We start from the raw sequence: 26,484 nt of genomic DNA on the forward strand, positions 1-26,484 counted from the left end.
GAGCAGGAACCCCACTCGGGGGGCGGCTGCAGAGGCACACACTGGAACCAAATCACGCACACACACTCGTAGCCACAATCACACACATACACACACACCATCACGTGAACGTGACAGCCACGCTCTCCCAGCGGCAGGAGGCGGCAGCAGCAGCAGCAGCAGCGACAGCAGCCGCCGCCGCAGCCCGGGGAAGCCAGCAGCAGCCGGGGCCGGGGCCGGGGCCGGGGCCGGGGCCGGGGCCGGGGCCGGGGCCGGGGCCGGGGCCGGGGCCGGGGCCGGGGCCGGGGCCGGGGCCGGGGCCGGGGCCGAGTCGGAGCCGAGCCAGGCGGGGCCGCCCAGGCCAGGACAGCGGCGCCCTGGGCTGGGGGGGGAGGGCCGGGGAGGGGGGCCGCCAGCCTTGGAAGTCACCTGAGGGTGCCACCTCCCCCTCCCCGATTGGCACCGTGAAGACCTACGGACAGAGGGAGGCCGACATGGCGGGGCTTCACTGAAGGAAGCCGTCAGGGAGGAGAGGAGGGGGCAGAGAAGAAGAAGAAGAAGAAGAAAAAATCCCTGCATTTCCTCCTCCCCCCTCCTCCTCCCCTCCTCCTCCTCCTCCTCCTCCCCTCCCCTCCTCCTCCTCCCCTCCTCCCCCTCCTCCTCCCCCGCTCCCACTCACCATCCCTTCTGCCTTGGCTCCTCGTCCTCCCCCGGCGTCCTCCTCCTACTCTATGCATTACTAAAACGGCGCAAGGACTGCATCGGGAGGAAAAAAATCTCTTGCAAACAAAGAGAGAACGAGGGAGCGAGCGAGGGTGGGGGGTGGAAATCTCCTAGGCGAGCATGGCGGACCGCGGCTTGGAAAGCATGTCTTTGCCCCTGGAGGTGAGAGCCCGTTTGGCCGAGCTGGAGCTGGAACTATCGGAAGGTAAATGCGATGAATGCCGCGGCCTCTTCCCTCCCCTCCTTCCTCCCCCGACTTCTGCGCCTTTTACCCGAGGGGGGAAGAAAAATGACATTTGCCCCTTTGCCCCCCCTGCCCAGCCCCCTCCCGCTCACTCCGTGCGACTTGTGCCTGGGCATCTTGCGAGGATGGGCAGTTGTTGGAAAGTGACATTTTCCAGAGTGTATGGGGGGGAGGGGCTGGGGGGTCTTGTCCCCCCTCCCCCACGGGTCTCAAGTGGGGCCGGGGGGGGCCAGTTTCGGGGTCTCCCCGGGTCGGTTGAATTTTGCTCCTGCGGTTGTTTACTGGAGGTGTAAATGGCTCGGGGGAATGTGTCAGGAGAGAGGCGCAGCCGCCGAGATTCCAGATAACGCGGGGCTGTGGGGCGGCTGTGCCCCAGAACGGGCCACGCTGCCACGGGCTTTGGGGCTGGAGATCCAGGTCCCGATGGCGTAGAGCTCGGCCCCCCGCTCCCGTCCTCTACCTTCCCGGCGGCTGCTCTTTCTTCTGATCGCCACCTCTGCTCGCAGCCTCCTGCCACAGCGCCGGCGGAGGAGGGAGGGAGGGAGGAGAGGGGAGAAGAAGAGGCTTTGGCCGCAGTTTTGCTTTCTCCAGCTTTGTACGTTTCATTACGGAAGATGGAAAAATCTCCGGGGCTGGGCTTGCAGGGACTCCTGTCCTGCCAAGGAAATCCTAATTTAGCGAACCCCCCGGAGTTAACGTCTGTGGGCTCCTGCAAGCCTGATGGGATCTGCACTCTCCTATTCCTTAAAAGAGCATTTGATTAGACAAACGACTTTCTGCTCTGGTTGGAGTTTGGGATTTGAGGACTTAGGATGTGACTGGGCTTCCTGGTTCCGGACAATAGTTGCTGGCCTAAAGTACGACTGACTTTTTTTGAAATCATTATGGGAAGAATACAGCACAACAGAGTCTCTGTCCCCAAACCAAGCTTCAGATGTGTCTCCCTGAGTGGCATACTTAGAATGTGTCAGATTTGCTAAAAATAATTTCTTAGGGTGCTTTTTTAAAGCGAGTGATATCTTTGCTTGTGATGGTAGAAATAGTGCTCAGATGTCATGAGTAGTAGAAGGGGTTTGCAAGGGTCTAGCCCGCTCTCTCCCCAAAAAATGGTAAAAGTTTAGAATATCAAAACATGCATTTTCTGAGTGATCAACTGCCCCACTCCTGGAAGGGCATACCTGAAAAGAAAACTAAAACCTCTTGTTCCAGATTCATGTTTGCAATAAGAGGAGTTTGAGCTATTGAACTTTTTTTTTTTGTAACGGTTTTATGAGGGCTTCCAGCCAGAAAATGAATTCCCTCATGCCAATTTTCATCAGCAGGGAGGAGCTGATGTTGACATTGTATTTTCCTTTTTAACACTTTCAGGATGAAGGGGCGGATAAACTATAAAAAAAATTGTGTGTGCTCAAACTGGTCTTTTCAGAGCTCCACTGACCATTTTCTTTTTCATATTTCAAATTTGATTTACTGCAGTGTATATTTAACCAGTCCCCTAAAAGGAGAGGAAGAATGTTTCCTAGGCTATAATGTGCTGAGTAGTCAATATTCTGATTATTTGCAGAAGCAATTGTGAATACTGCATGCTGTTATACCAGACAATCACTAGAATTTCTCATAAGACTTTTATCCAGGAAATAAAGTCCACCATGCAGCTCCCACAGATAAATTTAATGGTGTGGTGACCAAAGTGTCTAGTATACTCAGGTCATTGCAAAACACTTTATATAAACAGCTGTACATCAACTTATTTTTGTAGGGGATTATATTGTTAATTTTGTTCTGTCTCTTCTCTACTTTTTTTTTAAACTTCTCATTCTGACCTTTGTCTCTTATCCTTTGGTCAAGGTGTATATTTATTCATTAAGTAACAGAACATATTTATTATGTCTTTGTTTTTATCATTAATTCAGAAACTATCTTTTTCATTCCACTCAAGTAAAGGGATTTGTGTTTGATCTGGGGCATCCATAGTCCACTTAACTGCCTACAGCTTCCTCCTTTTTTGTCCTAACTATTTCAGAGATTATTAGTGAATCATGGGAAAGGCTTCTGTGATTTGTGGGTTGTCTACCCTAGACTAACTAACCCCCTTGGAAATTGTTGCTTTCCACATGCTTGGTTTTCAGACTTTCCTACCATTAGACAGAAAAGTCTCCCGTTCTCTCCCCAAGATCAACACCAGTGTCTTCTTACTCTCTAATCACAGAAAAGTTGTTTAGGGAATGGCAAAGTCAGATGAAGGAAACCAAACTATACTTAGCCAAACATTCTGATTTTCTTAAGGGCCCTTTATAGCATGGTCGTATAAGGGGTGTGTATACATCCATGCATATAAATGTTTAAAGCCTTATTATTGTTCTTATTCTATGAGCTCATCCAAGGCCTGGCTTAAAGATTTGAGAAGAGTAAATTCAAAGGCCTGCTGCTTATATGAGGTTCTCTTTAGCCACACCCACTCACAGGAGAGGCAATGCCCATCAGGTGTGTCATCTTTGAATGTGAAGATGACCCTATTTATGTTGACTTTATGGAGAGTTCTTTAAGGCCATCAGGAATTGCATTTGTTTTTTTCCCCCTAAACCTGATAGATCAGTTTGAATGGTTTAAACAAGATATAAACCAACTTGTTTTCCAAGAGAGCTTGGAAATAATCAAAGAATCTGTGTGTGTCAGAACAAAAGTCTCATGATATGCAGATAGTATTTACAAAGCCCCCCTAGAATACAGTGGACTTCTGCTAGAGCATTCATGAGTATATATTTAAATTACATGAGATCCAAGATTAAATGATATTTTCATTTTTTTTCTTCAAACTGGATTCTTTGGGAGAGTTTTTATAAGTTTTTTTTTATATATATTTAGCTAAAGTGTCAAAACCTTGGAGAAAAAGTTGTAGAATCAACTATACTCAGGGCCTGGCAAAAGAAAATAGAGAAAAGGAATTATTTTTAAGCAGATGACATGAATATGCTTATTTTTAGAAGAATAATTTAAAAGTTGTGTTAAAGTCTCAGCCAGTCTTTGTATTCTCTGTTCCTAGACTTCAGGATCCAGTTATGGTCTGGCTATTATTGCTCTGCATTGTTCATTTGGTGCTGTCCTGGACTCTAATGTAGTTTGCATTTATTGGATCATTGTTTGGCGGGCTGTTGTAGATTAATTTCTTGGCTGGAGAGCTCAGGTCATCCCCAGCCCCTCTTTCTTCCCTGTGTCTTTTACTACATTGCTTCAGTACTTTCCTCTCACTGGGGAAAGCAAGGCCCTTCTCACACAGTAGAACAATGTTGTCAGCAAAAAATGCAAGAGCATTCTGTGGGGAGATGCGGCTGGCAGCCTCTCCTGTGGACACTAAAAGCATCACATCTGCATGTCTGGATATATCCAAGGTTTGGGGCCAGGGATCTTGGTGTGTTAGTATCCTTGAGACTGAATGGGAGACAGACTGATTAAACCATACCCCTGAGAATACCAAGCTGAGCAGAATTATCTCAGTTTTCTGGATCTGTTTTCCAGGATTCTTTCTCCCTTCCTATTATTGCTACTTTTGAAAGTGATATTTATTTGGAAACTTGATTCTTTGCTAAGATTTGGTTTAAGAACCACTGTTCGTCCTCTCTGTTCCTCCCTCCCCCAATGACCCAATCTATAGCTGCCCCTAAACACTCAATAAAATAAATTCTCTACTGTTACCCATCCCCCCCCCACATTTGCTAACATTCTTAGTTTTGGGTCAGAAACTGATTATATTATAATACATTCATTGATTTAACTTTGTAACAAAAGACAAAATAATCTGTCTATATTCAAATTTGTGTTTTAGGAAGCAAACGTTTGATATATTGTTTAATTTAGCCTTTGTTTGATATGTATACTTGCTTGAAAGTATTACTGGACTTCTATAAAGTTAATGTTAATTTAAAATAAAGAACTTTTAAAAAATGTTTAATTGATCCTTTAAAAAATATTACTGTCATTTCTCAATGACCACTGCTCCCCCAGAGCCCTTTCCCTTTTAGGAAATAAGTCTACTTAAGCAGAGCAAATAACATAGGTAAGATCTTATGATGTATACCTTATTCTCCACCTGTTGGCTTCCACTTTTCTGCCAGAGGAGGAAGACACACTGCACTGGGCCTTGTGAAGTAGCAAGTGGTTGCTGCTTTGATGAGTATTCCGATGTCTCCATGTTGTTTTCCTTTGCAATATTATAGTCATTGTATAGATTAGTGTTGATAGATTTGGATTATGTTGGAGCGTATCAAAATAGTTTGAGATAATGTTGGAAAAGCTTTTGGAATTTTGCAAAAGATGTATACATTGTTTTTTTTATTGGAGGAGCAGGAAATGTTGTAAAAAGGGATGCTGTACAATCAACTAATGTTTATGGACTGACTCTAATGTGAATTGTTAGAAATAAAGGAATTCTACCCATTGTCAGGTGGGAAGTTCATTAACCCAGGTGGCATCTGTTAGATTGCTTCTGGGATTAGCAGTATTCTTAATAAATCTCTACTTTGTAGGTTTCCTAGGATAGGGTGAGAATTGCATGGAGAGGAAGGTGGAGGACTCATGCAGGTGTCAGATCCTCTTTTTGTTGGTCAAGGAGCTAGGAAGGCCACTTCATTTATAACACTAAGCCTTCGTCACACAGCTGGAAGAGCCTTTTTTTTTTTAAGGCATAGTGTTATTATCCCAGGGCAGTAGTCAGAGAAGGAGACTCAGAGAGGCTACAAATACTTGTTGCTGCCTCTTGCTGCACATTGAGAGAGACACCTTTTCCTTATTTAAACATCAGGACCACTTCATGGCAACATAACGAGTTGCCTGTATAAACTATTCCTACTTGCAAATATTTTTCTGGCAATCTCATTACATTGTTGTTTTTGTTTTTAATAAGTGAAAAGGAATCATTTACTTTCTGGAAAAATTCTTTTGAAAAAATACCTCCCCCTATATATAATTAATGATTTGTTGTAAAATCTGGATTGAGAATTTATCGTTCATAGGAAATGGTAGCTGTTAAGATGGAGTAAACTCAATGCCCATAGGGGGGGACTTCAGTATTATTACTGAGATTTTTTTACTTTATTAGAGCTTTGTGGAAAAAAAAGTCACACAATAACAATAATCTGACAGGTGTTATGCAAAATGAGGTGGAATACTTTTGTGCATAAATTTAAAATATAATTACATCCAGTATTTTATATTTACAAAATGATAACTGATATGTAAAGGACTTGAGATTATAAGAGCATAGTCAATTAAGAAAATGACTGAATTTTAATATTTTTCCTTTAATAAATAATTGAATATGTCAGATTAATCTAGGGGGCTGGAAAAGTGTTAACAGAGACTAGATCACCAAGATTTCTTTGAGCATTGCTAGCCAATATTATTTACTATAACATATAATTGACTTAGACATCTTATCATTGTGACATATCTCTACTTTTGTTTTTTATATTTACTACAAATTTGTTTTTGTGCTGAAACCACAAGTTTTATAGATTTTTTTTTTGTTATTTTCAGGAGAGAAGTTGTGGGGTAAGATAGTTGTCTGTCTTCTAAACCTCCATTTCTTTATGCTCTCCCCAATGGCTTGATTTCCCTTTTTCTTGAGAATTGATTTTTTAAAGCCACAATTTATGCAAGGAAGCATTTGTAGTATTGGTGAGCCCCCCCTTCCCCCCTGTACAGAGGAATAGTATTGAAAATTCTTGGGTTTAGGGTTGCATACCATTAACTGACTTGGTAGTTCAAATCATAGCCAAGCTCAAATGCTGATCTTAAACCTCTACCTCTGTTTACTCTGTTTGGGGTTCAGACTCCCTTTAGAAATCTTAACGGTAGCCTTCAATGATTTGGTTTAACTTGGATCACTAATCCTTATTCCTGAAACAAATGAGGTTACTTCCATTAGCACCTGAAAAACAGTATTGTGGTACCTGTTTAGGACACAATTTCTTCTTGTGTTGACAGACCCATATTCACTTTTCTTGTCTGTGTACTTTCAGAATTCCATTATTTCTTCATTTAATCAAATGCTATTCAAATATAATATAGTGTCATCATCATCATCATCTTCTTCCTTCTCCTTCTCCTACTCTTCCTTCTTCTCCTCCTCTTTTCTTTATCTTCACCTCAGTATCTCTGTCCTTGTCTGAGAATCTCTATATTTCTTTGTGTGTCTCTTGTTGTTTCTGTGATTGTTCCCTTTTGGCTTTGGTCCTGTGACTGTCCTCTGTTCCTGGCTGACTGGTTGGCTCTGCATAAAACTATCTTTTCCATGCCTTCCTACATCCCTCCTTGTGCTCAGGCATTCAGTGGTTCTTTGTGCCCTCCTTTATTTTTCTGTTTCTGTGTTTCTCTTTTCCCCTTTGTTTCTCCATTTCTCTGACCTCTTTCTGAGCTATTCTTTCCCTAGTTTGGCATCTTATTTTTGAACTTGAAGTAGGCATACAACTTGAGATCCTGAGCAGCTGATCCTAAATTGGATAGAAGGTTTGGAACTGCAGTATTTAGCTCAGTGCCTTGCCACTCTCTGGTCCTCAATATTTCCTCCTTAGCAGCAGTATTTCTTTATATCTTGCATTTGTTTGGCATTTATTTACTTTTTTATTTTTGCCAAGGCAATAGTGTAGTTGGGCTGCATCATTTTCTCCACTTAATTTATGGTGGTATCTTTATAAAAGAGAAAATTCTATCTTTGAAGTAATTAATAATGATGATAATAATAATGCTATTAATATTGATTTCTATGGTAATTACTATTTGCCAGATTAAATATTATTTCTTTTGATCTATCTCTGCTTTCTGTTCAGCCTAACTCAGATAACACTTCTTCCATGAAACTCTACCTAATTTTCCACTCTATTTGGCAGCAAGACATAATCCCTCAAGCCTATGACTTTTAGGACATTTTGTTTTTATTCTGCCTGTCTTGTATTATATTTTATAGAAGCCTCACTCCTTGACCACAAGGGTCTTAAGGACAGGATCCATGTCTTTTCCATCTTTGAACTCCCCTTGCATAGAAGTACTTACAGATGACATATAAATGAGTGAAAGGATAAGAAATAGGGTTTTTCTGTAGGGTCATTAGACTGATCCATGTTATATCACAGGGGAGCAAAAATATTCCTCCCTAAACAGTAATCATATAAGTTCATTCTTTCAATACATTTATTCAGTAACTTCAGTGTGCATAGATAACCCTGAGCTAGTCACCAGGAGTCTACAAAGAAGAACAACCCATGGTCCCTGACCTCAAAGACCTCAATCTATTTGGGGAGAGAAGATATATACCAAAAGAGTTATAATGATTCAAACCTCAATGAATCCATAACTTCTAGGATAAAATCAGTTAGGTTGTTGATATGTGCCTTCAAACAATTCAAATTTCTTTTCCATTATTTACTGCCAACTGACACAGTACTTTTAAGGGTTGATGTTATACATACATTTGTTGTATATATTTTAGTATTTCATTATGTGAATGGTTTGGAATTGGAAAAGAAATCTTAGCAAGTCCATTTATTCCATATAGAATGTGTGTGTGTGTGTGTGTGTGTGTGTGTGTGTGTGTGTATGTTTCTTTTTTAATAGAAAAGTAGCAAGACAAAGTGAACAGAGAGCTGAATTAGGAGTCAAGGAGACTAGAATGAGAATTACCAAGCGTATAATCTTGGTCAAGTCTGACCACTTTTTCTACTATGCCTTCTCACTGCCTAAAAACACTCTACAAAAAAAAAACCCAAAACTACACTACATTTTCCAGCCAAGTTGTCAAATATCTACACATTTGACTATTTAGATACTATGTTTTTAGGCATCGAGATGGCATGGTATATAGATTTGCCAGTCTTGGAGGTAGGTTTGAATCTGGCCTCAGTTACTTTCTAGGTTTGTAACTCTGGGGGAGATGACATCTCTCAGTCTCAAATCCTTCAAATGTTAAAAAAAAAAAGGATGGTGATAGTACCAACTATATAGGGTTACTTTTGATGGCTAGATGAAAAATAAAGTATCTTAAAGTGATGAGGATGTTTCTGTTTTTTATTTGTTTCAGTCATGTCTGACTCTGTGTGACCCCATTGAGATTATCTTGGCAAGGATACTGGAATAGTTTGCCATTTCCTTCTTCAATTCACTTTACAGATGAGGAAACTGAGGAAAACAGTGTTAAGTAACTTGCCAAGGGTTACACAGCCAGTAAATATCAGAGACTAGATTTGAACTCAGGTCTTCTTGACCCTGGCACTTGTTGCACTTCACCACCCAATGATGTTGATGATGACAATGACTTCATTGTAATCCAGAGTCCTTGTGCCCGAAGTCTGGCTCTGTCAATATTTATTGTTGATGGTGATAAAGATATATCTGGGTACTACTTCACTGAATATTCAGATCTCTGAAGGACTGGGAGCTTTAAATTAAGAATAAGACTAGAGATATGAGAATGCCACTTGATGTTTTCTGGGCACAGTAAATTGAAAGATGTGATCCTCTTACAGCTGATGATTTGCCTCTCTTACCTTTGGGCATCTGGAAGAGTAAACTGGGTTACTGTCTGTGTTCCCCATAAATTATGACAGGAAGGAATTTCTTGTTAAAGTTCTTTATGAATGAGTATATAAATCAGAGAGACAAAAGAAAGCCCCTCAAGATTATGTGGGTTTTGGGTGAATTCCATGATTGATAATGGATTGAATAGACTTTCTCCCTTCCAGAATGCTGCTTTTAAATCACTGCCTGCTTATCAGATTGGAAAACTTTTTCTGTGATGTAATTAAAAGACTCAATGTCTCAGTCCTTAGTTTTGAGAATATGCATTAGGACTCCTGAAACTATTCACTTTGGTACCTGGGAGGGCAACCTTACAGGATCTTAATACAGCAGATGTTTTCTTCTTGTGTCTTACTTGATTCATTACTTCAGTCATGCCATTACTTTGATCTTTTTCTTTGGGGAATAGGGTTAGAGTTTAAATTGACCTAATTAATTAGTAGGTTTAGCATAGGAAAGTATTGTACATAAGAGCAGTAGTGTCCAGCTTTTTCAATGTCTTTTGTTCAAATGCATGGCATTCTCTTCTTTCCTGTAAAATTTTATGTATATACCTTATTTTCTGTATTTGATATTTTAAGAGACTGAATCAAAGTTAACTTTTTGGAGGGGGTCAGAATTTTGTGATACCCTTGGTATAATCAGTGTTATGAACCAGGATTGAGATTAGAGACAATTGTAACCATTTGGTTACAAAAATTTGTATTGTTGAGGAACTCTTAGGAAAATCTTGCTTTCCCCTCCATTTATTTGAAGAGAGAGATAGACATTTCATAGACCTGAAGAATCCTAGGTTGGGAAGAAATCCCCCAAATCTATCTATATCTGAACAGAAACCTCCACCATTCTATTTTTGACAAATGATTTTCCAGCCTCCTCTTGAATACCTCTAGACTGGGGAAACTCAGTACTTTTCATAGCAGTTCACTTTATTTTTTGGTTAGCTCTAATTCTGCATGTGTGTGTGTGTGTGTGTGTGTGTGTGTGTGTGTGTGTGTGTGTGTTCAGCTGAAATTACCTCCTCTTCCACTTTCACCAATTACTTCTACTTCTAATCTCTGGGGCCAAGTCTATCCTTTCATATGACTGTCTTTCAAGTATGTGAAGATAGCTATTATGACGTCTCTAAGTTGACTTTTCTCCAAGCTAAACATCCCTAGTTCCTTCAGTTGGTCATGGTGCCAAAACCTCTTGTCCCATTTGCCCTGCCCTGGCTTTGCTTCAATTTAACAGTGTCCTCCCTAAAATCTGGGATCCAGAAGTGACTGTAATATTCTAGATGTGGTCTGACCATGGCAGAGTGCAGTGGGATCATGACCTTCCCTGTTCTCAATGCCAAGCTTCTACGACTGCAACCCAAGAGTGAAAAATTCTTTCGGTTGCCACGTCACTGTTGACATATTTGAATGCATGGAGAACCACCGGTACAATTCAAGGTGGTTTTCCAAGGTTAGGTAGTCAGTCTGTGTACCTGAGAAGGACCAAGATAAGTGACTCACATTCAGGGAGAGGATAGCTGAGTGCATCAGATGTCCCTCTCCCTTCTACTTGCTGCTTGTTTATGTTATCCCATTATTGGCTGCTGTCGAATTTCATCATTTTGTCAGTGTTACAGGGAAAGCTTGCAAATCTCTTTCATTTCCTATTTTCACATCTGGTCTTCCTGCTTAAATTTACAAGCTTTGAGAGCTGCCTTTCTACAACAATGAAAAGTATGGGGAGCTATCCCTCCCTCGGATAATAATACTGCAATTCAAATTATTTCAGTACCAGACAACACACTTTGGCAGTCCCAGGGAGGCAGAAGAGCCTGGAGTCTCTTAGGGAAAAAATGATATTTTCCCAAGATAACCTTGAATAAAAAAAATAACAATTTTAGATATGTTTTAGGTTTTGGCAAGATTTTGGATACAATTCTTAGTAGGATGGCATGTAGGAGACAGTACATTTTACCTTACCAGTGGACAGTGATTAACATTTGGGGGCAGCTTGGAAGTGCAGTCAATAGAACCCTGAGCATTGAGTCAAGAAGATCTGAGTTCAAATGTAAATTCAGACCTGTACTAGCTGTATGATGCTTGGCAAGTCATTTAGCCCCTGTGTGCCTCAGTTTCTTCAACTATAGAACAGGAGTATTTACCTTGAGCATCCAATGAAATGTTATTTCTAAAGTGCTTAGCTTAGTTCCTGGCAAACAGTAGGTGCTTTATAAAGGCTTACGATGTTACTCTTCCTCTCTTTTTATAACTACACACATGCTAACAAAAAACTCTTAAGTCACTTTTTACATTTCTTGTTTAGAATTTTTTTAAGGCCATAATTTTGTCTAAAGATTAACACTGGACCTTTTAGTTTATCAATTATTTTAAGACTGGACAGATTTATTTATAGAGCTCCAATATTTTAGGGGGATGATAGGCTTCAATATGATGCTTGTTACACATTCAACTTGTGGTGCCATGATTAATTTGTGGGGGATTTTTTTTTTTGCATTCATGATTTCTTGTTTTTTAAATTGTTTTTTTTTTGTTTCTGCTTGAAAGGATTTTTTGGTCTTTTCTTCCTTTAAAAATTCTTATTTCTGGATCTGAGGAATTCTCTTACTCTGAAGGTAGTGGTTTTATAGTTTGGGAACATGCTTTGGGATTTTTCTCGTGTGTGTGTTTGTGTGTTTGTGTGTTTGTGTGTGTGTGTGTGTATGTGTGTGTTTTCTCATTCAGTCACCTATCCATCCATCCTTGGCACATTTCTTAAAGTTTCACATTGTGCCAGCTGATTGTATGTCTAAGAACCTCATATTGTTCCTAGGTACATCTGGCAGTTACTTCCTCCTTTCCACTTGGCTATCTCCTCAGGTGCTGCCCATCCATCTCCAACAGGGGAAACGGAAGGAGGCAACCATCTCACATAACCCTGGTCATGACTTTGCAGGTGTCTGTGAACAGGAAAAAAAAAGAAAAAAACAAATTCAAGTTTTTTAAGTCTCTCTTGGAAGTGTGCCTGAGCCTTTGTCTGAGGTCCTTCCTCCTTTTTTCTCTCTTTACAATTCCAGAACTTTAATGTAGTGATGCTATTGCTACTGGAAGGGGCGTGTCTCTTTTTCTACTCTATTTGCTCAAAATCTCTGTAACTTTTCAAATTAAAATACTCCTCTTTGATTAGCATTTCTTTTATGTATTGTTTACTCCTCTTAGAACTAAGGTCTTTGAAGGGAAGTCCTTTCTTCATTTTTGAATTTATCTCCAGTACTTCCACAAGATTTGGCTCTTAGTAAGAAATTAAAAAAATTTCATTCATTTATTTAGTCATTCATCTACTCTTTGGTTTGTGGATAAAAGTCCTGCCCTATTTACTTATGCAGGACCATACTTAAACTGGAAAAGTGTCAGAGTAAAATGCATATGTGTGCTCCTTGGCTGAGACTTGTCATCTGATGACTGCTGATCTCTTGGGAGGGCTTGAACTGGATATCAGTTCTCATTACTAACTGCCCTGGGAACTGGCATGTAGCTTCTGAATACTGACTCTTAGCTGATAGGTTGGGACTGGCCTAAAGCTTTCCCTCTAACCCCAAGAAATCTTTATCCTGGTTAGATTAGAGACAATCCACGAGCAGTGTCTTGTGAATGGGTACCAGACTTTGGTTTTCCTACTTGGTGCAATTCCACAATTCTCAAATGAGCAGTTCCAAGAATGTTGATTGCTTCTGTATTTATTCCATGGCTGGATATCTCCTTCTTTCTACTTATTTGGGCCATATTTTATAATCATCTGTGGCAATAAATTTAGAACCCTATTTATTAATTAAAAGAATCAGAGAATTTGAAAGTTAGAAATGTTTTTGTTTAAATGTTTATATTAGCAAATATATTTTTGCTTATTCCTTTGGTCAGCTCTTTTGTTTGAAAAATTAAAACCAACTTCTGACACTGCAGATCCATTTATTTATTTCTTCCTGTGATTGATCCCTAATTGTATCAATAGTTTCTTGGTTCTATTCTGTGTGATCGCTAATGTTTTTAAAGCTGATGCAAAGTATTGAGGTGAAACCAACATTCTAGTGTTCCTCTAGGCTAACAATCACTGAATGCTAAGGCAGCTGGGCTTCTAGTTAGCATGATTGAACTTTGAAAAGACCTTCTGCTCCTATTTTCTGAGGAAATTTTAATGGATACTTAATAACTATTAGGATTCAGTAATATGGGGTATGAGCATAAGGCACTTTTAAATTGCATGATTGGATCGATTCTGTTTTAATTTTAAATAAAAACCCTTTAAAACCAGAGCCAGAAAACAACCCAGGAATACCTGTTGAAGATCAAAAGAAGTCATGCTTAGTTTGAAACTAAATGCTTATATTGAAACATTATTATTATTATTATTATTCCCATTAGTGAAACTTCTTTGTCTCTGAATAAAAGGGGGATATTGTACTCCATGAGAAAGTTCTCCATGTATATTTGGAATGATGTATTCTGGGCCTTAATGAGAAAGGTCCCACTTTGCAAACAAGCGGATTTCCTGTTACGGGGCTTAGTATACACCAGGGACACCACATTTGGCTTGAGTGATTCTTCTTTTGTCTATTATGGATTAAGGCTTGAGGATTTTTGGCTCTTTAGTGACTTCTATAAAACACTATTGTGAAAGATGAGTGGACTTTGTTTTTCTTTTTTTTCATTATGGTTATAGATTATTGTGTGTGCTGGTAAGATGCTAATAATTATTATTCTCACTATTTACCTCCTTTCACATTCCCTTCTCTGTAAAAGGAGGAAAGATGGTGAATTCCTGAATTTATCTAGGCTTATTTCTTTTAAATTTTTACAGGTTATTTCGCCCTGCTCTTTTATATGTCTTGCTCATTCCACATTCCTTACTTTACTCTTGGAAGAATTTACAACCACCTTAGAAAATGAGTGCCTTAGATAGGTTGGCAAATACACCTGGTTTTCTGTAGTTTAATTCTGTAGTATTGTTTCAGTAGTAAAGTCACTAAAAGGTTACTTGGTGAAGTCTGAGCTTGTTGGGAAGTGTATCAAAACAAAGAGAGGACAGGACATTTTCAGGGATACTGTAGAATAGACCAAACTCAATTTTACAAAGAAGAAAACCTGGCAGTAGGTTCAAATGTGAGAAATCCTTGAGGAAGAAAGTCGCACAAAAGGCAAGAGGGAGGAATGGTGCCTTAGATGGAACCAGCTTTTTGGCTGATGACATAGTATCTGCTGTTTGACATTGAGAACATTCTTCTAAAGGAAGGAATCTCACAGGAGAGACAGAAACAGGTGGTGGGAGCAGGAGATTCAACAACTCTGATTTCTCAGACTGACAAGATAACATGGAATGTTAGGAGAGAGAGTGATATCTAGAATGAGGGTCATCCCTTCTTTGAGAGAGAGAGACAAATTTAGGATCAACAAAAGGAAGAATGACTTCACACAGTAGATATGGAATAGTGGAATTTTAGGACTAGAAGGAACCTAAGTCATCATCTAGTCCAACAGCCTTTTTTAAAAAAAAGATGATAAAATAGGAAATCTAGATGACTTGCCACAAATACCCTTTTTCTTATTGTAACTGTTGCCCTCTCCCTAAGAAGAAATGCTTGCTTGCTTAAAATAGAAATAAATTGAAAAAATATTTCAGAGACTTTTTATAGCATATAGATCCATAATCATTTAAGGGAAATAAAGCATAATCCTGAATTTCAAATTTAACTTCAAAATAGAGAAATAGAAATATTACTTTCTCCTTACTATCATTTCTCTACTTTCTCTCTGCCACCATCATTCAGCAACTTCCAAACTTATTACCCCATCTAAATCATGGTGACATTGTCTATTATCCCCCAGGATCTTCTCTCCTTTTTTCAATGACTTTAGTGCCTGACTCAATCTCTCTCCGTCTCAACATATACTCTCCTCTTGGGGGACTTTGATGTGATATAATAGTATAGTATAATATATTATAATTAAATTAATATAATATAATCAATATAATATATATGCATGTATACATATACAGACATTTATTTGTCTGTGGATCTACATATATATACACACATATACATACATATAAATATATATTATATATATATTTTTTTCAAATATCCTAACTTGGTTTCTCAATATAGTCAGTTCCCATGGCCTGTTCATTTTATCCTTGTCTCATGCAGAGATGTTCACATCCTTGATCCTGTCATCACCTACAAGTAATTCACTTACATGTTCACAAATTCCACAGTGCTTATTTAAATATAATATTTTACTATTCCAACTTTTCCTGTGCTTGAGGGCCTCTAAACCTGTTCAGTGTCCTCAGTATGACCTCCATTCTTTCTCCTCCTCAGGTCCTTTCCATGTCCATCACTCCTGTACTGGTTATATTCCTTCCTAATCTTAACTTCTTGGCAAACCAGTTCATCTCTCTCAAATTCCTTGAACTCTTGATCTTTTAGTTGTCATGCCTTATTAAATTCCAAGATTGCATTATTCCCACTATTTACCTCCTTTCACATTTCAGATTTCTATTAACTAATCCCAACTAGAAACTCACATCATGAAAGCAATCCTTCTACTCCGTCTTTAATGATTTACTATCTCACATGTCTCAGTGGTGATTCCAAATTTTATTTCTCAAATGTCTTACCATAAACTCTTCCTTTTACTCTCTCAACTATAGACTATCTTTAATACTTCACCAAAAAAAAAAAGGAGACTAAACCCTCTTCCTTCAGATATATTCTCCTAGTATCACATCCTCCTCTGTTCCCCATGAAGGTAACCCTTCTCCTTGCTAGGAACAATGCTTCTATATGTTTCCTTGAGCCTATCCCCTATTAAATTCTCCAGAAAATTACCCCCACTCTCTCTTAGCTTTAGTTTTTTCCTATGGTACTTTTCCTATGTTCTGTTTGCTAATTCCTACAGTTACTGTTAGTTACTGCCTTGTTTTCTCTTTATGGCTCAATTTTTTTCTGAAAGCTATAACCACTAGATGACTTAGCTGTCTCTCTCTATTCACTTTTCTGCATAGTTTCTTCTCTCTAGGTTTTTCAGGACACTAATTGCTCCTGTCTCCTTTCTCATCTCTGTTTCTCTTCCTTTTTATTCTTTTTCTTGTTGTTGTTGGTTCTTCAACCAGGTAAAGTCCATTAATAGAATGTTATCCAGAGACCTCTCCTAACCCCTCTTCTCCCTTTTCCTCTCCTCTCCATACATACAACACACCTACATACTATCTTACTTGGAAGATCTTATCAGCTTTTGTGGGTTCACTTATCTCTATGAAGGTCTTTCCCAGATTTATATATTCAGTTCTAGCTTCTCTCCTGAACCACATTACCTTTTGTCTCAACAATTGCCTTTTGGACTTCTAGAATTAGATGTTACGTAGGCACCTCCAATTCAACATGTCAAAGGTAGAGATTAACTTTTGTCCTAAACCCCTCTCCTCTTCCCCATTTCCCTATTATTGTTGATGGTACCATCAACTTCTCAGGCTCTCAAGCTTATCGTTATCCTTTACTTACATTCTTATTTGTTCCACATATCCAATCATTCGTCATTTCAACCATTCCTGTGTCTCTAATGTATCACTTTTTCTTCACTCACAGTCACCATGCTGTTTCAGGCCCTTATCACCTCTCATCTTAATGGTTAAAACTGCTTTCCATTTGTTCTTCCTGTTTTGAGTTTCTTCTTTTTCTGATCCATCCTCTATTCAGCTGGCAAAATGATGTTACTAAAGTGTAGGACTGTGAATTCTCCCCCTCTCCCCCATACACCTCAACAAATTCCAGTTTATCTTTTATTTCTATTTCTCTCTTATATCAAAGATAAAGCCCTATTTTGACATTTTAAACTCTTTCTAACTTGGGTCTTTCCTTCCTTTCCAAGTTTCTTATGCTTTTTTCCTCTTCTACATTTTTTTATGATTCAGATGCACTGACCTTTTTGCTCTTTCTTGTCTAGTCTATTCCATCTCTTATCTGTGTAACTTTGTATTAGCTGTTTCCCATCCCTGGATTGCCCTCTGCCTTAACTTTCACCTCAAAGTTTCCTTTGCATCCTTCCAGACTCTACAAATTCTACTTTCTACAGAAAATCTTTTGACATCCCTTTGGCTATTAATGGTAAATTGTATTGGTGTTCTGTATATACCTTTTTGGTACCTAGATATTTATATGCTGCCTCCCTAATTGAAATGTAAATTATAAATGTATTTAGAGTATAAAGCTTCTTGAGGGAAGAATCTACTTTTACTTTTCTTTGTATCCCCAGCTCTTAGCAGTGTGTAGCATGTTCTAGGTCCTTCATTATTAACAGACATATTCTTCCATAGTGGGAACCATGGAACTCTTATCCTTTATAATAATTTATAACTTATAACTTATCCTTTATAATAATTCCTATGTGACTTTCAGTAGTAGTAAAGTAGGAAATACTACTCTTCCATGTTTATGGAAGGGCATGTTTATGCCCATACAAGTCAGCAGATTATTGAATAGGGCTGTTAATAATAGTCTTAGTATTCAAGTGACTGACTGAATGATTTCACAGTGAAATTTATTTTTGTTTTTTACATTATGGTGCAATTTGGCTAAAATATATTAATGAATTCTTTCAAAGTTACATCAGTCAGGTCATCTTTATATAAGATATATCTTTATTTTTTTAAATTATTAATGGTGTTACATGGAGTAGTCTTCAAAAAAAATCTAAGCAGAGATCCCTTAAAGATGCCCATCTATGAGCAGGAGGATGAATGTAGAGTTTGAAGGAAATATACAGCTGGATGTTTAGTCCATTTTTTTTCCTTGGGCTCAGCAGGGATAAGGCTGTCTGTCATCTTTGTTAATTGGGGGAAAACTGAAGGTCTGAATTGGGGACTTGTGTTATTTTTAACATAGAATTTTATCACATGTTCAGCTCTTTATACATGTATTATTTTCAATACAATTCATACTAATTGTATTTTGATGATTTGGGGTGGTATAAGTGGTCAACATAATTATTTAATTGCCAATCATGTTAATATTTGAAAAATTCCACAAAGGCAATTTCTGAAACTGATTTTTAAAAAGCTCTAGCTAACTTAATCTGCTTAGTAAAGTCAGGATTGTAGTTTCCTGTCCTATTGTTAAGTTAGCCTTTTATTAGTATATTTATAGATCCTCTAGAGGAAGCTATTTAGTGATTATTTATAATTACCAAAAGAACATAATGATTAGAGCATCTCCTTGGAATATGTCTTATGTTGTAGTTTTCCTTCAGCTAAAGCCAGAATCTCAGCCCATGGAAATATAGGAGGGAGCACTTAACCATTTAAATGGACTTTCTCCTCTAGAGTAACACTATAGTCTCTAGTGGTGGAAGCTCACACTCAGATTGTCCTTGGGAATGAAAACAAAACTAATGACTAGGCCTTCTGTTCATTTTCCTGCCTTCCATACCACCCATCTTTCTCTTTGTATCAGGTCACTACTTCTGTTTATCTGAGTTGGGGGTATATACTATTATATATAGTGTCCTGTGTTACAGGCTGTCAATAATGAGCTTTCCACTTGAGCCTCAGCTGGGGGTATGTAACACATGCAGATATGTGTCACAATAGGCACTTTTAATGACTTAAAGCCCCTTCTTGTGGATGGTAACCCACAAGGGACATAATTTGTAAGCCTTGTCCAAGGTGTACAGATGGCTCATCATGCTTACTCTGGGTATTGCTCTTGTGGTTAGGGGGATGTCTGTGAGTGCAACTTTTCCTTTGCTTAATTAGAAAATCTGCAGCTTCTGACACATAAAAGTAAATGCCCCAAGTAGGATTTCACTCCTAGAAGTAGGACCATACATTTTAAATTTATTTATTTAATATTCTATTTTCCCCCAGTTACATGCAAAAATAATAGGATCATACATTTAAGAACTGGAAGAACTTTTGGAGACCATCCAGTTGATCCCCCTGAACATGGTGAAGTGACTTGCTTGAGGTCTTTTAGGCAATAATAGAACTAGAATATGGACCCAGGTCTTTGAATCTACATCACATTTTTTTTTATTTTACCATAATAAAAATAAAATAAAAATTTCACATTGGCATGGTTTACAAAGTTGCCTGTGCTTGTACACTTTCTCAGTCTTGTGAAAAATAAATATCAGACCAATATGATTTTTGCTTTGCATATTTCCAATAGTGCTTCTTGTAAGAAGTGGTTAATGCTTTCTCCTTGATGGAAGCCATGTGAATTGCTTAAACAGAAAACAAGGATTATAAACTATATCTTCAGATCATCTTTGCATATTTATGATTGCACCTGTTATATAAGCTATGAAAAATACTCAACTTCCTCCTATTTGGTGCCATGGTTATCAGTTTAGAGAAAAACAAGATCATTTGTCAATTTAAGTATTCTAAGTCTAAGACATTGCTCTTATCTGCATAATAATGCTCTTAAAGTAGATACCATTTGACTTTTAGTGGGATTATATTCATGTGATTGTAGTTGAGTTATTATGCTGAACTCATGTTATTTTTTTAATTTAGCATAAGGTTGCAGTATAACAGAACAATTCTAAGAATACTAGCTTTTTTCTAGACACAAGTGAAAATGATGCTATCGTTGCTTTGTGATACAGATGACCTTTGACATTTATAAAATAACCATGGGGACTTATGAATCATCAGTGTAATCTATGTCTCTTTAAATTTCTTATTTTAAAAAAAATCCCCTTTTCCTTAAGTTTTATTATCTTTCATTTTGCTGTTAACTGTGAAAGTCCTGCCTTAAGACAACCCCCCCCCCCCAAGTTATAGATGAGTGGACTATGCTGAATACTTGATAATGAATTAATTCATGGAAAGGAAAATTCCTCATTAGTTGTGTTATTCTTCATTATCTAGTTAGAGAATTCTGTTTTGTGAAAGATTTCTTCTTCTTCTTCCTCTTCCTCCTCCTCCTCCTCCTCCTGTTTTTTGCAAGGCAATGGGATTAAGTGACTTGCCCAAGGCCACACAGCTAGGTAATTAGTAAGTGTCTAAGGTCAGATTTGAACTCTGGTCCTCCAGACTCCAGGGCAGGTGTTCTATTCACTGCGCCACCTAGCTGCCCCAAAAGATTTCAATCTTACTTTAACTTTCCTATCTTTCCCCTTCTAATCCCCACCTTCCAACTCAGCCTAGTCACTGGGTGTTCCAGGTACATAAACATTAAAAAATCGATCATAGCAAAACATAATTAGGAAAATAAATCTATGAATAAAACATCTTATGTTGCATAATGAAATCAAACATTTATTTTTGGATTATCCTGGGAACTGTGTTGTTCCATTACTTGGATATTAATGCTTGAGCACTAGATGACCTTTGAGGTTGCTTCCGATTATGAGATTTTATGATTTTGGAGAGATTATTTGTTTAGTTTCTATTCGTGACCAAGAAGATCTTGGCCTTTGCTAAGCAGCCTTGTTAGTGAGATTTTTCTCTTTTTTTAAGTAAGATTCATTATTTTCAATTATATAGTGTACAATAGGATATTTTGACTTATGCATCACCTAAAATAGGATAACTTCGGTTATAATTTGAAAAGCTGGACTACACTTCCGAAAAATAGCAGCTGGCTTTTGTTACAGTAGAGAGCTCTACTTATAAAGATTGAGCTTTGTACCCAAAATTTGGACCTGTTCTATTAAGGGGGGAAATTGCTTTTGCAGTGGGAGTGTCTCTAGAGATTCAGGTTAAATTGCTATGTTGTATTTTTGTTATTGTTGCCTAGTATTTGTTCAACCTTGGCTAGAGCAACTCTCCACTATCTAAGTAGAACTTGGCTATTGGGAAGTTTTAATCCTAAACAAATCTCCCCCCTGCCATCCAGCACATACTGATTACACTCTGCTTCCTTCTCCTATTTGTTGCTAATAATGTTTGTCCTTCATTTTTGAAGAAGACCACAACATCAGGATGGTGATACCATGACAAGCACGTGAACTGGATTTGAGTGAGAGAGTGCTATGTTAAGTCATCAGCTTCATTTTCTCCTCCAGAGCCATCTGGGTCCAGTGGTCAGATATGAATCAGGATGACTGGACATGGCCCTAGATGAGAGGCAATCAGGTTTGGGTGACTTGCCCAAGGTCGTATAACTAGTAAGTGGCAAGTGTCTGAGGCTGAATTTGAACTCCCATCCTCCTGACTCCAAGGCAACTTTTTAAATTTTAGGCTGTGAAAAATATGATTAGAAAGCAAAATCTTCTAGAAATATATACATATGTTCTAGCATATGTTTTTATTGATATATAAGTATATGAATATATTTATTTCAGAGACAAATATAAATTATGCTTGGATTTTTCTTTCTTTTGAATTAAATTACCATTATTTAATTCCATTAATTCATCTATTAATACACACTCTTGCATTGAGCTTCTGTGATGTTAGTTGTTATGAGAGCTATGAGGTATAAAGTTCACCCTCTGCTTTCTAGGACTTTATAGCCTTTTTGGGGGAGAAAAGACATAAACATAATGATGAAAGAAATAAATAGTTTAAGACAGTTAGATAAGACCTGTCAGAAGACCATTTAAGATCTATGACAAAGTTGTAGTTCAAATGCTAAGTAAACTTCAGGAGTTCAAAGGAGGACAGTCCACTTTGTGTGTGTGTGTGTGTGTGTGTGTGTGTGTGTGTGTGTGTGTGTGTGTGGAGGGTGGTGGTGGCATGGGGTGAAGAGAGATCTACTTAAAGGTTTTATTTAGAGGAGGAAGGATTTGCCTTGGATTTTGAATAATGATTATAGACAAAATAGATCTAACTGTTCAACTTCAACCAGCTTCAATTTGACAGTTGATTCTCTTGGAAGATTTTCTACTTTTTGGATTACCTTTGTTCTTTACCTCCTGTCCTGTCCAGGTATTTCTTATAATGGATACTAGAAGTATGCTAGGAAAGATTAGGAATTGACCAGAGAGTATATTAAAAACTGTGGGTCTCATGAGTAGTTAGATCACTTTGGGAGGTACTGGGTATAGTGTTGACCACCAAGCATAGCAAAGGGATTGATGAGTTGAAGAGTGTGCAGAAGACAATCAGACTCATGAAGGACCTTGGGTTTGTGCCATTTAAAACTCAAGTTGAAGGAACAGAGATATTTAGCCTCAAAAGGAGAAAATTTAGAGGAAACATGATAGCTGGCCTCTGTTGAAAGGGTTGCTGGGTGCAATAGAAATTTGTTTTGTGTCCCCACCTCCCTAGCAGATATAACTAGGAGCAGTGGGTTTGAAGTGTACAAAGACCAGGAAAAATTTCCTATTAATTAAGGACATCCCAAAGTAGAATAGGCTGCCTCAGGAGGCAGAGATTTTCCTCTCAAGTAAAGGCCGAAGGAGTACTTGTCAGGTTCTTGAATAGTTATGGGATGAACTTTAAGTTATAGGGTGTCCTTTAAGTTGCTTCCAACTCATTCTGTGATCCTGCATCAGGATTTCCTTCCATGATTGGTAGGTGAAGAGTTCCCTATGTTTTTACTCTTGGATTAGAAGCATGGAACTTGATCTGGTAGAATTATAAGAGATGATTGAAGCAAACTACATAATGTGGGCTACAAAAATTAAATGACTTGCCAAGGAGGAACAATAGCAGAATTAGTACTAACCCTCAGGACTTCAGATTTCTTGTTCTATGGCTAGTTTCCCCATCTAATCCAATAGAATTTGTTTCCTCAAGGGTTCACAGAACAATAGGCAAACAGCAAATAATTTTTAAAACATTAACTTGAGCAGCAGAATAGGTGAGCACAAAATCATCTCATTTTAATTTTTGTTAATAATGGGTTTTCTCTATGGCGAAACATTACTGTTCAGTATCTCCTGCCTTTTAGGCCTTTCAGCGAGTCCTCTTGACTAATCAGGAAACAGTCAGCAGATGTGCCTGGCTCTACTCATCCTACCACAAGATGACTCCAGCCCACAAATTGTTAGTGTTGTAGCTCCTCAATTCAGTATTCATCTCTCATTCTTGTATTTTATTCCTGTTGATCTTATTTTTATCCTATAACCATGGAAAATGTCTTCAAAGTGAAGGCTTTGGTTTGTTTTTGGCTCCTCCTCTTTTGCCCACTGTTTGGTGTACAGGATAATGTTTAAATATATTTCTCAAAGCTGTTCAAATTTTATCCCTTGCTTATTGGGTAACTTAGCAGGGGGCAGATTTTATTGGAAAAAAAAGATAGTGTTTTTAATTTCAGGGTCTATCTAGGTCATAAAACCAGAAGGAAAATGAGTTGACTAACTAGGCAGGGCTTCATTCTTAAGGCAATGGAATGTGAAGAAGCAGCTCTTTCAGGGATTGGAATCCATTTGGAACCCTGATGCCTGTGAGTCAAATTTCCTCTACTCCTTCCTTATTATTATTATTATTATTATATTCTCTCTTCTTCTCTCCCCCCCTATTTTTCTCATTTCTTAAGTATTTGTGAATGTCAAGGGGAATAATGGACACATCATCCTTACCCTCTGGGAAAGAAGTATCTCACCTTCACTTATTGTTATTGGCATTTGACATCTATATCTGAGAATATTCATTTTCAGTTATTTCCAGTGCCAGAAAAGTTTCTTCTGATTTTTCTGCCTTTGAGTCATGTAATGTTATGTTTTCAAAGTTTACTTTTACCAAGTCAGAATTGAATCATGATAGTTGGCACTTATGGTTTCAATGTTTGCAAAGCACTTGGCAAATATTATCTCATTAGGTTCTTTTCTCTCAACTGAGTTGTGAAAAAATGAACATTCACCAAAATGCTATTGAAAAGGTCTGGCTGTCGCACAGCATGGACTTTGTTGTCAGCTTTTCCTTCTGCAATGGAAGAATTAGAGTTTAATCTCTTAAGGGCTTGTTTTGTGTGTGTGTGTGTGTGTGTGTGTGTGTGTGTATGTGTATGTGCCTGTGCATGCTCTTGATTCTATTTCTAGAACATTTCTCACTTTCATCTTTGTTTTTTTCCCTGCTAATGCCATTCTAGGTCAGGTCTTTGTTACCTCTTGACTCATCAGTCTCTCCATCCTATACAGTGCTGGCAGGTTCATCTTCAGAACGCCCAGCTCTAGTTAGATCACTAGAAGTGTAAAATCCTTCATTGATATGCTACTTGATAATAAAGCCTCAACCATTTAAATTACTATTCTACTTCCTACTCTGATCTCAACCCTTCTTGCCTGGCTTATCTCCCACTATTTCTCTTCATATGCTTGACATGCTAGACAAACTGAATTATTCACCATCAATGTCTCTCTCCTTGTTTCATTCCTTAAATCTGAAATATCTCTTCCCTTCCCCCTCCCTCAATCTCTATGTATAGTATTTCTACTGGTTCTTTAAGAATTAGTGCCTGACATACTGAATGTGTCCCCATCAAGCTTACAGTTTCATTGAGAAGACAAAACTGACACATGAAGAATCACAGACTTTTTTTTTTAATTAGAAAGGGACATTGGAGATTATGTTGTCATATCCTTTCCTTTAACTCAGGAAAAAACCAGAAAAAACAAAGTGTGTTTGAGTAACTAGAATCTTGACTGATCTAAAGGGAAAGGGAAATTTAAAAGTCTTATTTCTTCCATATTAAATCTAAAATATTCAATAATATCATCTATTCTATAGTAGTACTATGCAGAATAATTGAGAATTTTTATGTATGTGAGAGTATAAAGGACTTTAGAAATGCTAATACACAATAGTATAAAAGTTTGATTATCTCTGTAGGAAAAAAGTCTTTAAAAGTGATAACCACTTGATTATTTACTTTTATCAGTTGATCATATACTTGGATGAATGAATTCATTTTAAGATTTATGGAATATCCTTTACATCATATTCTGAAAGAGATAAACCAGGCTTTGGGGTTTTTATCTCACACTCATAAATTTCAGCTAGATTCACCTGAATGATGTGTCTTTGGACAACTACAGGAAAAAGAAGCATTGAAGGATCTGTATTCTGATAGCTCTAACAAAGTGAATGTGTGTATGTGAGTGTGTGTGTGTGTGTATGCATGTAGTTCATATGTGTCTGTGGGTGTATGTGACTTTAAGAATACAATCCTGTAGGTCTCATGAATCATCATTACAAATGTGAGAAATAGACTTTGAAGACACTTTGTTTAACCTAAGTGAAACTCAAGCTTATATGAGACTGTCAGCCAGGAAAGAGACTGGGATGCTGAACAATCTCATGTTGTTCATTTCTCTTTTACAAGTTCATCTGACTCATGTACTGTGTTTTTCATGTAGAGAATTTTTTTTTGGATGGGGGATTGGTATGAGCCTTCTTTTCCACTTGATGAAGTCATCACTGGACTTAAAATTTTGCTTTCAAAACTCTCACTTACAGTTGCATCACTATTTAATCTATCCCTTTTGGATGAAGGAATTTAAAAATAGCATCTAAAGTTAGGAGCTATGGATTGATTAAACTAAGTTTTGTTCTGTTTTTCAGTCACTTCATTGTGTCCAACTCATTGTGAACCAATTTGATTTTTTTTGGCAAAGATAGTGGAGCGATTTGCCATTTCCTTCTGGAGTTCATCTGACATTTGAGGAAACCAAGGCAAGCAGGTTTAAGTGATTTTTCGAGTCACACAACTAGTCAGTGTCTGAGGTCAGAACTGAACTCAGGAAAATGAGTCTTTCTGATTCCAAATCCAGTGCTCTATTCACTGTGCCACTTAACTGCTCTTTGTTCTTGGATATAAATTTTAATTTTGTTGGTTTTTTTGGTCCACTTCTGGACTTTTATTAATGTGAGGCACTTCTGATATGGGGACTGTCCACAGATGTAAATAAATTCATCTCTAGCATTGTCTTACTTACCTAGTGTACTGAGAAATTATGAGACTGGAGCCAGAGGTGCCAGAAGGAGAACTTGAACTCAGTTCTTCCTGGCTCTTGAGGTCTCTCTACCCACTCTACCTCTCTTTG

General features: G+C 38.1%; 1 protein-coding gene across 5 annotated transcripts in view; it reads left to right on the top strand.

Annotated features, from left to right (window-relative positions):
- The first annotated feature begins 382 nt into the window (after window positions 1-382).
- The window catches only part of DIP2C (disco interacting protein 2 homolog C), a 579,123-nt gene continuing 553,021 nt past the window's right edge, over window positions 383-26,484 (top strand). For all 5 annotated transcript variants that reach the window (XM_074193228.1, XM_074193229.1, XM_074193230.1 and 2 more), the window contains exon 1: window positions 383-907. In XM_074193228.1, the coding sequence (XP_074049329.1) occupies window positions 823-907 (85 nt within the window). In that variant the 5' untranslated portion in view covers window positions 383-822. The remainder of the gene's footprint in view (window positions 908-26,484) is intronic.

The sequence above is a fragment of the Macrotis lagotis genome, chromosome 7 (assembly GCF_037893015.1).
Source record: "Macrotis lagotis isolate mMagLag1 chromosome 7, bilby.v1.9.chrom.fasta, whole genome shotgun sequence".
NCBI classification, from domain to species: domain Eukaryota; kingdom Metazoa; phylum Chordata; class Mammalia; order Peramelemorphia; family Peramelidae; genus Macrotis; species Macrotis lagotis.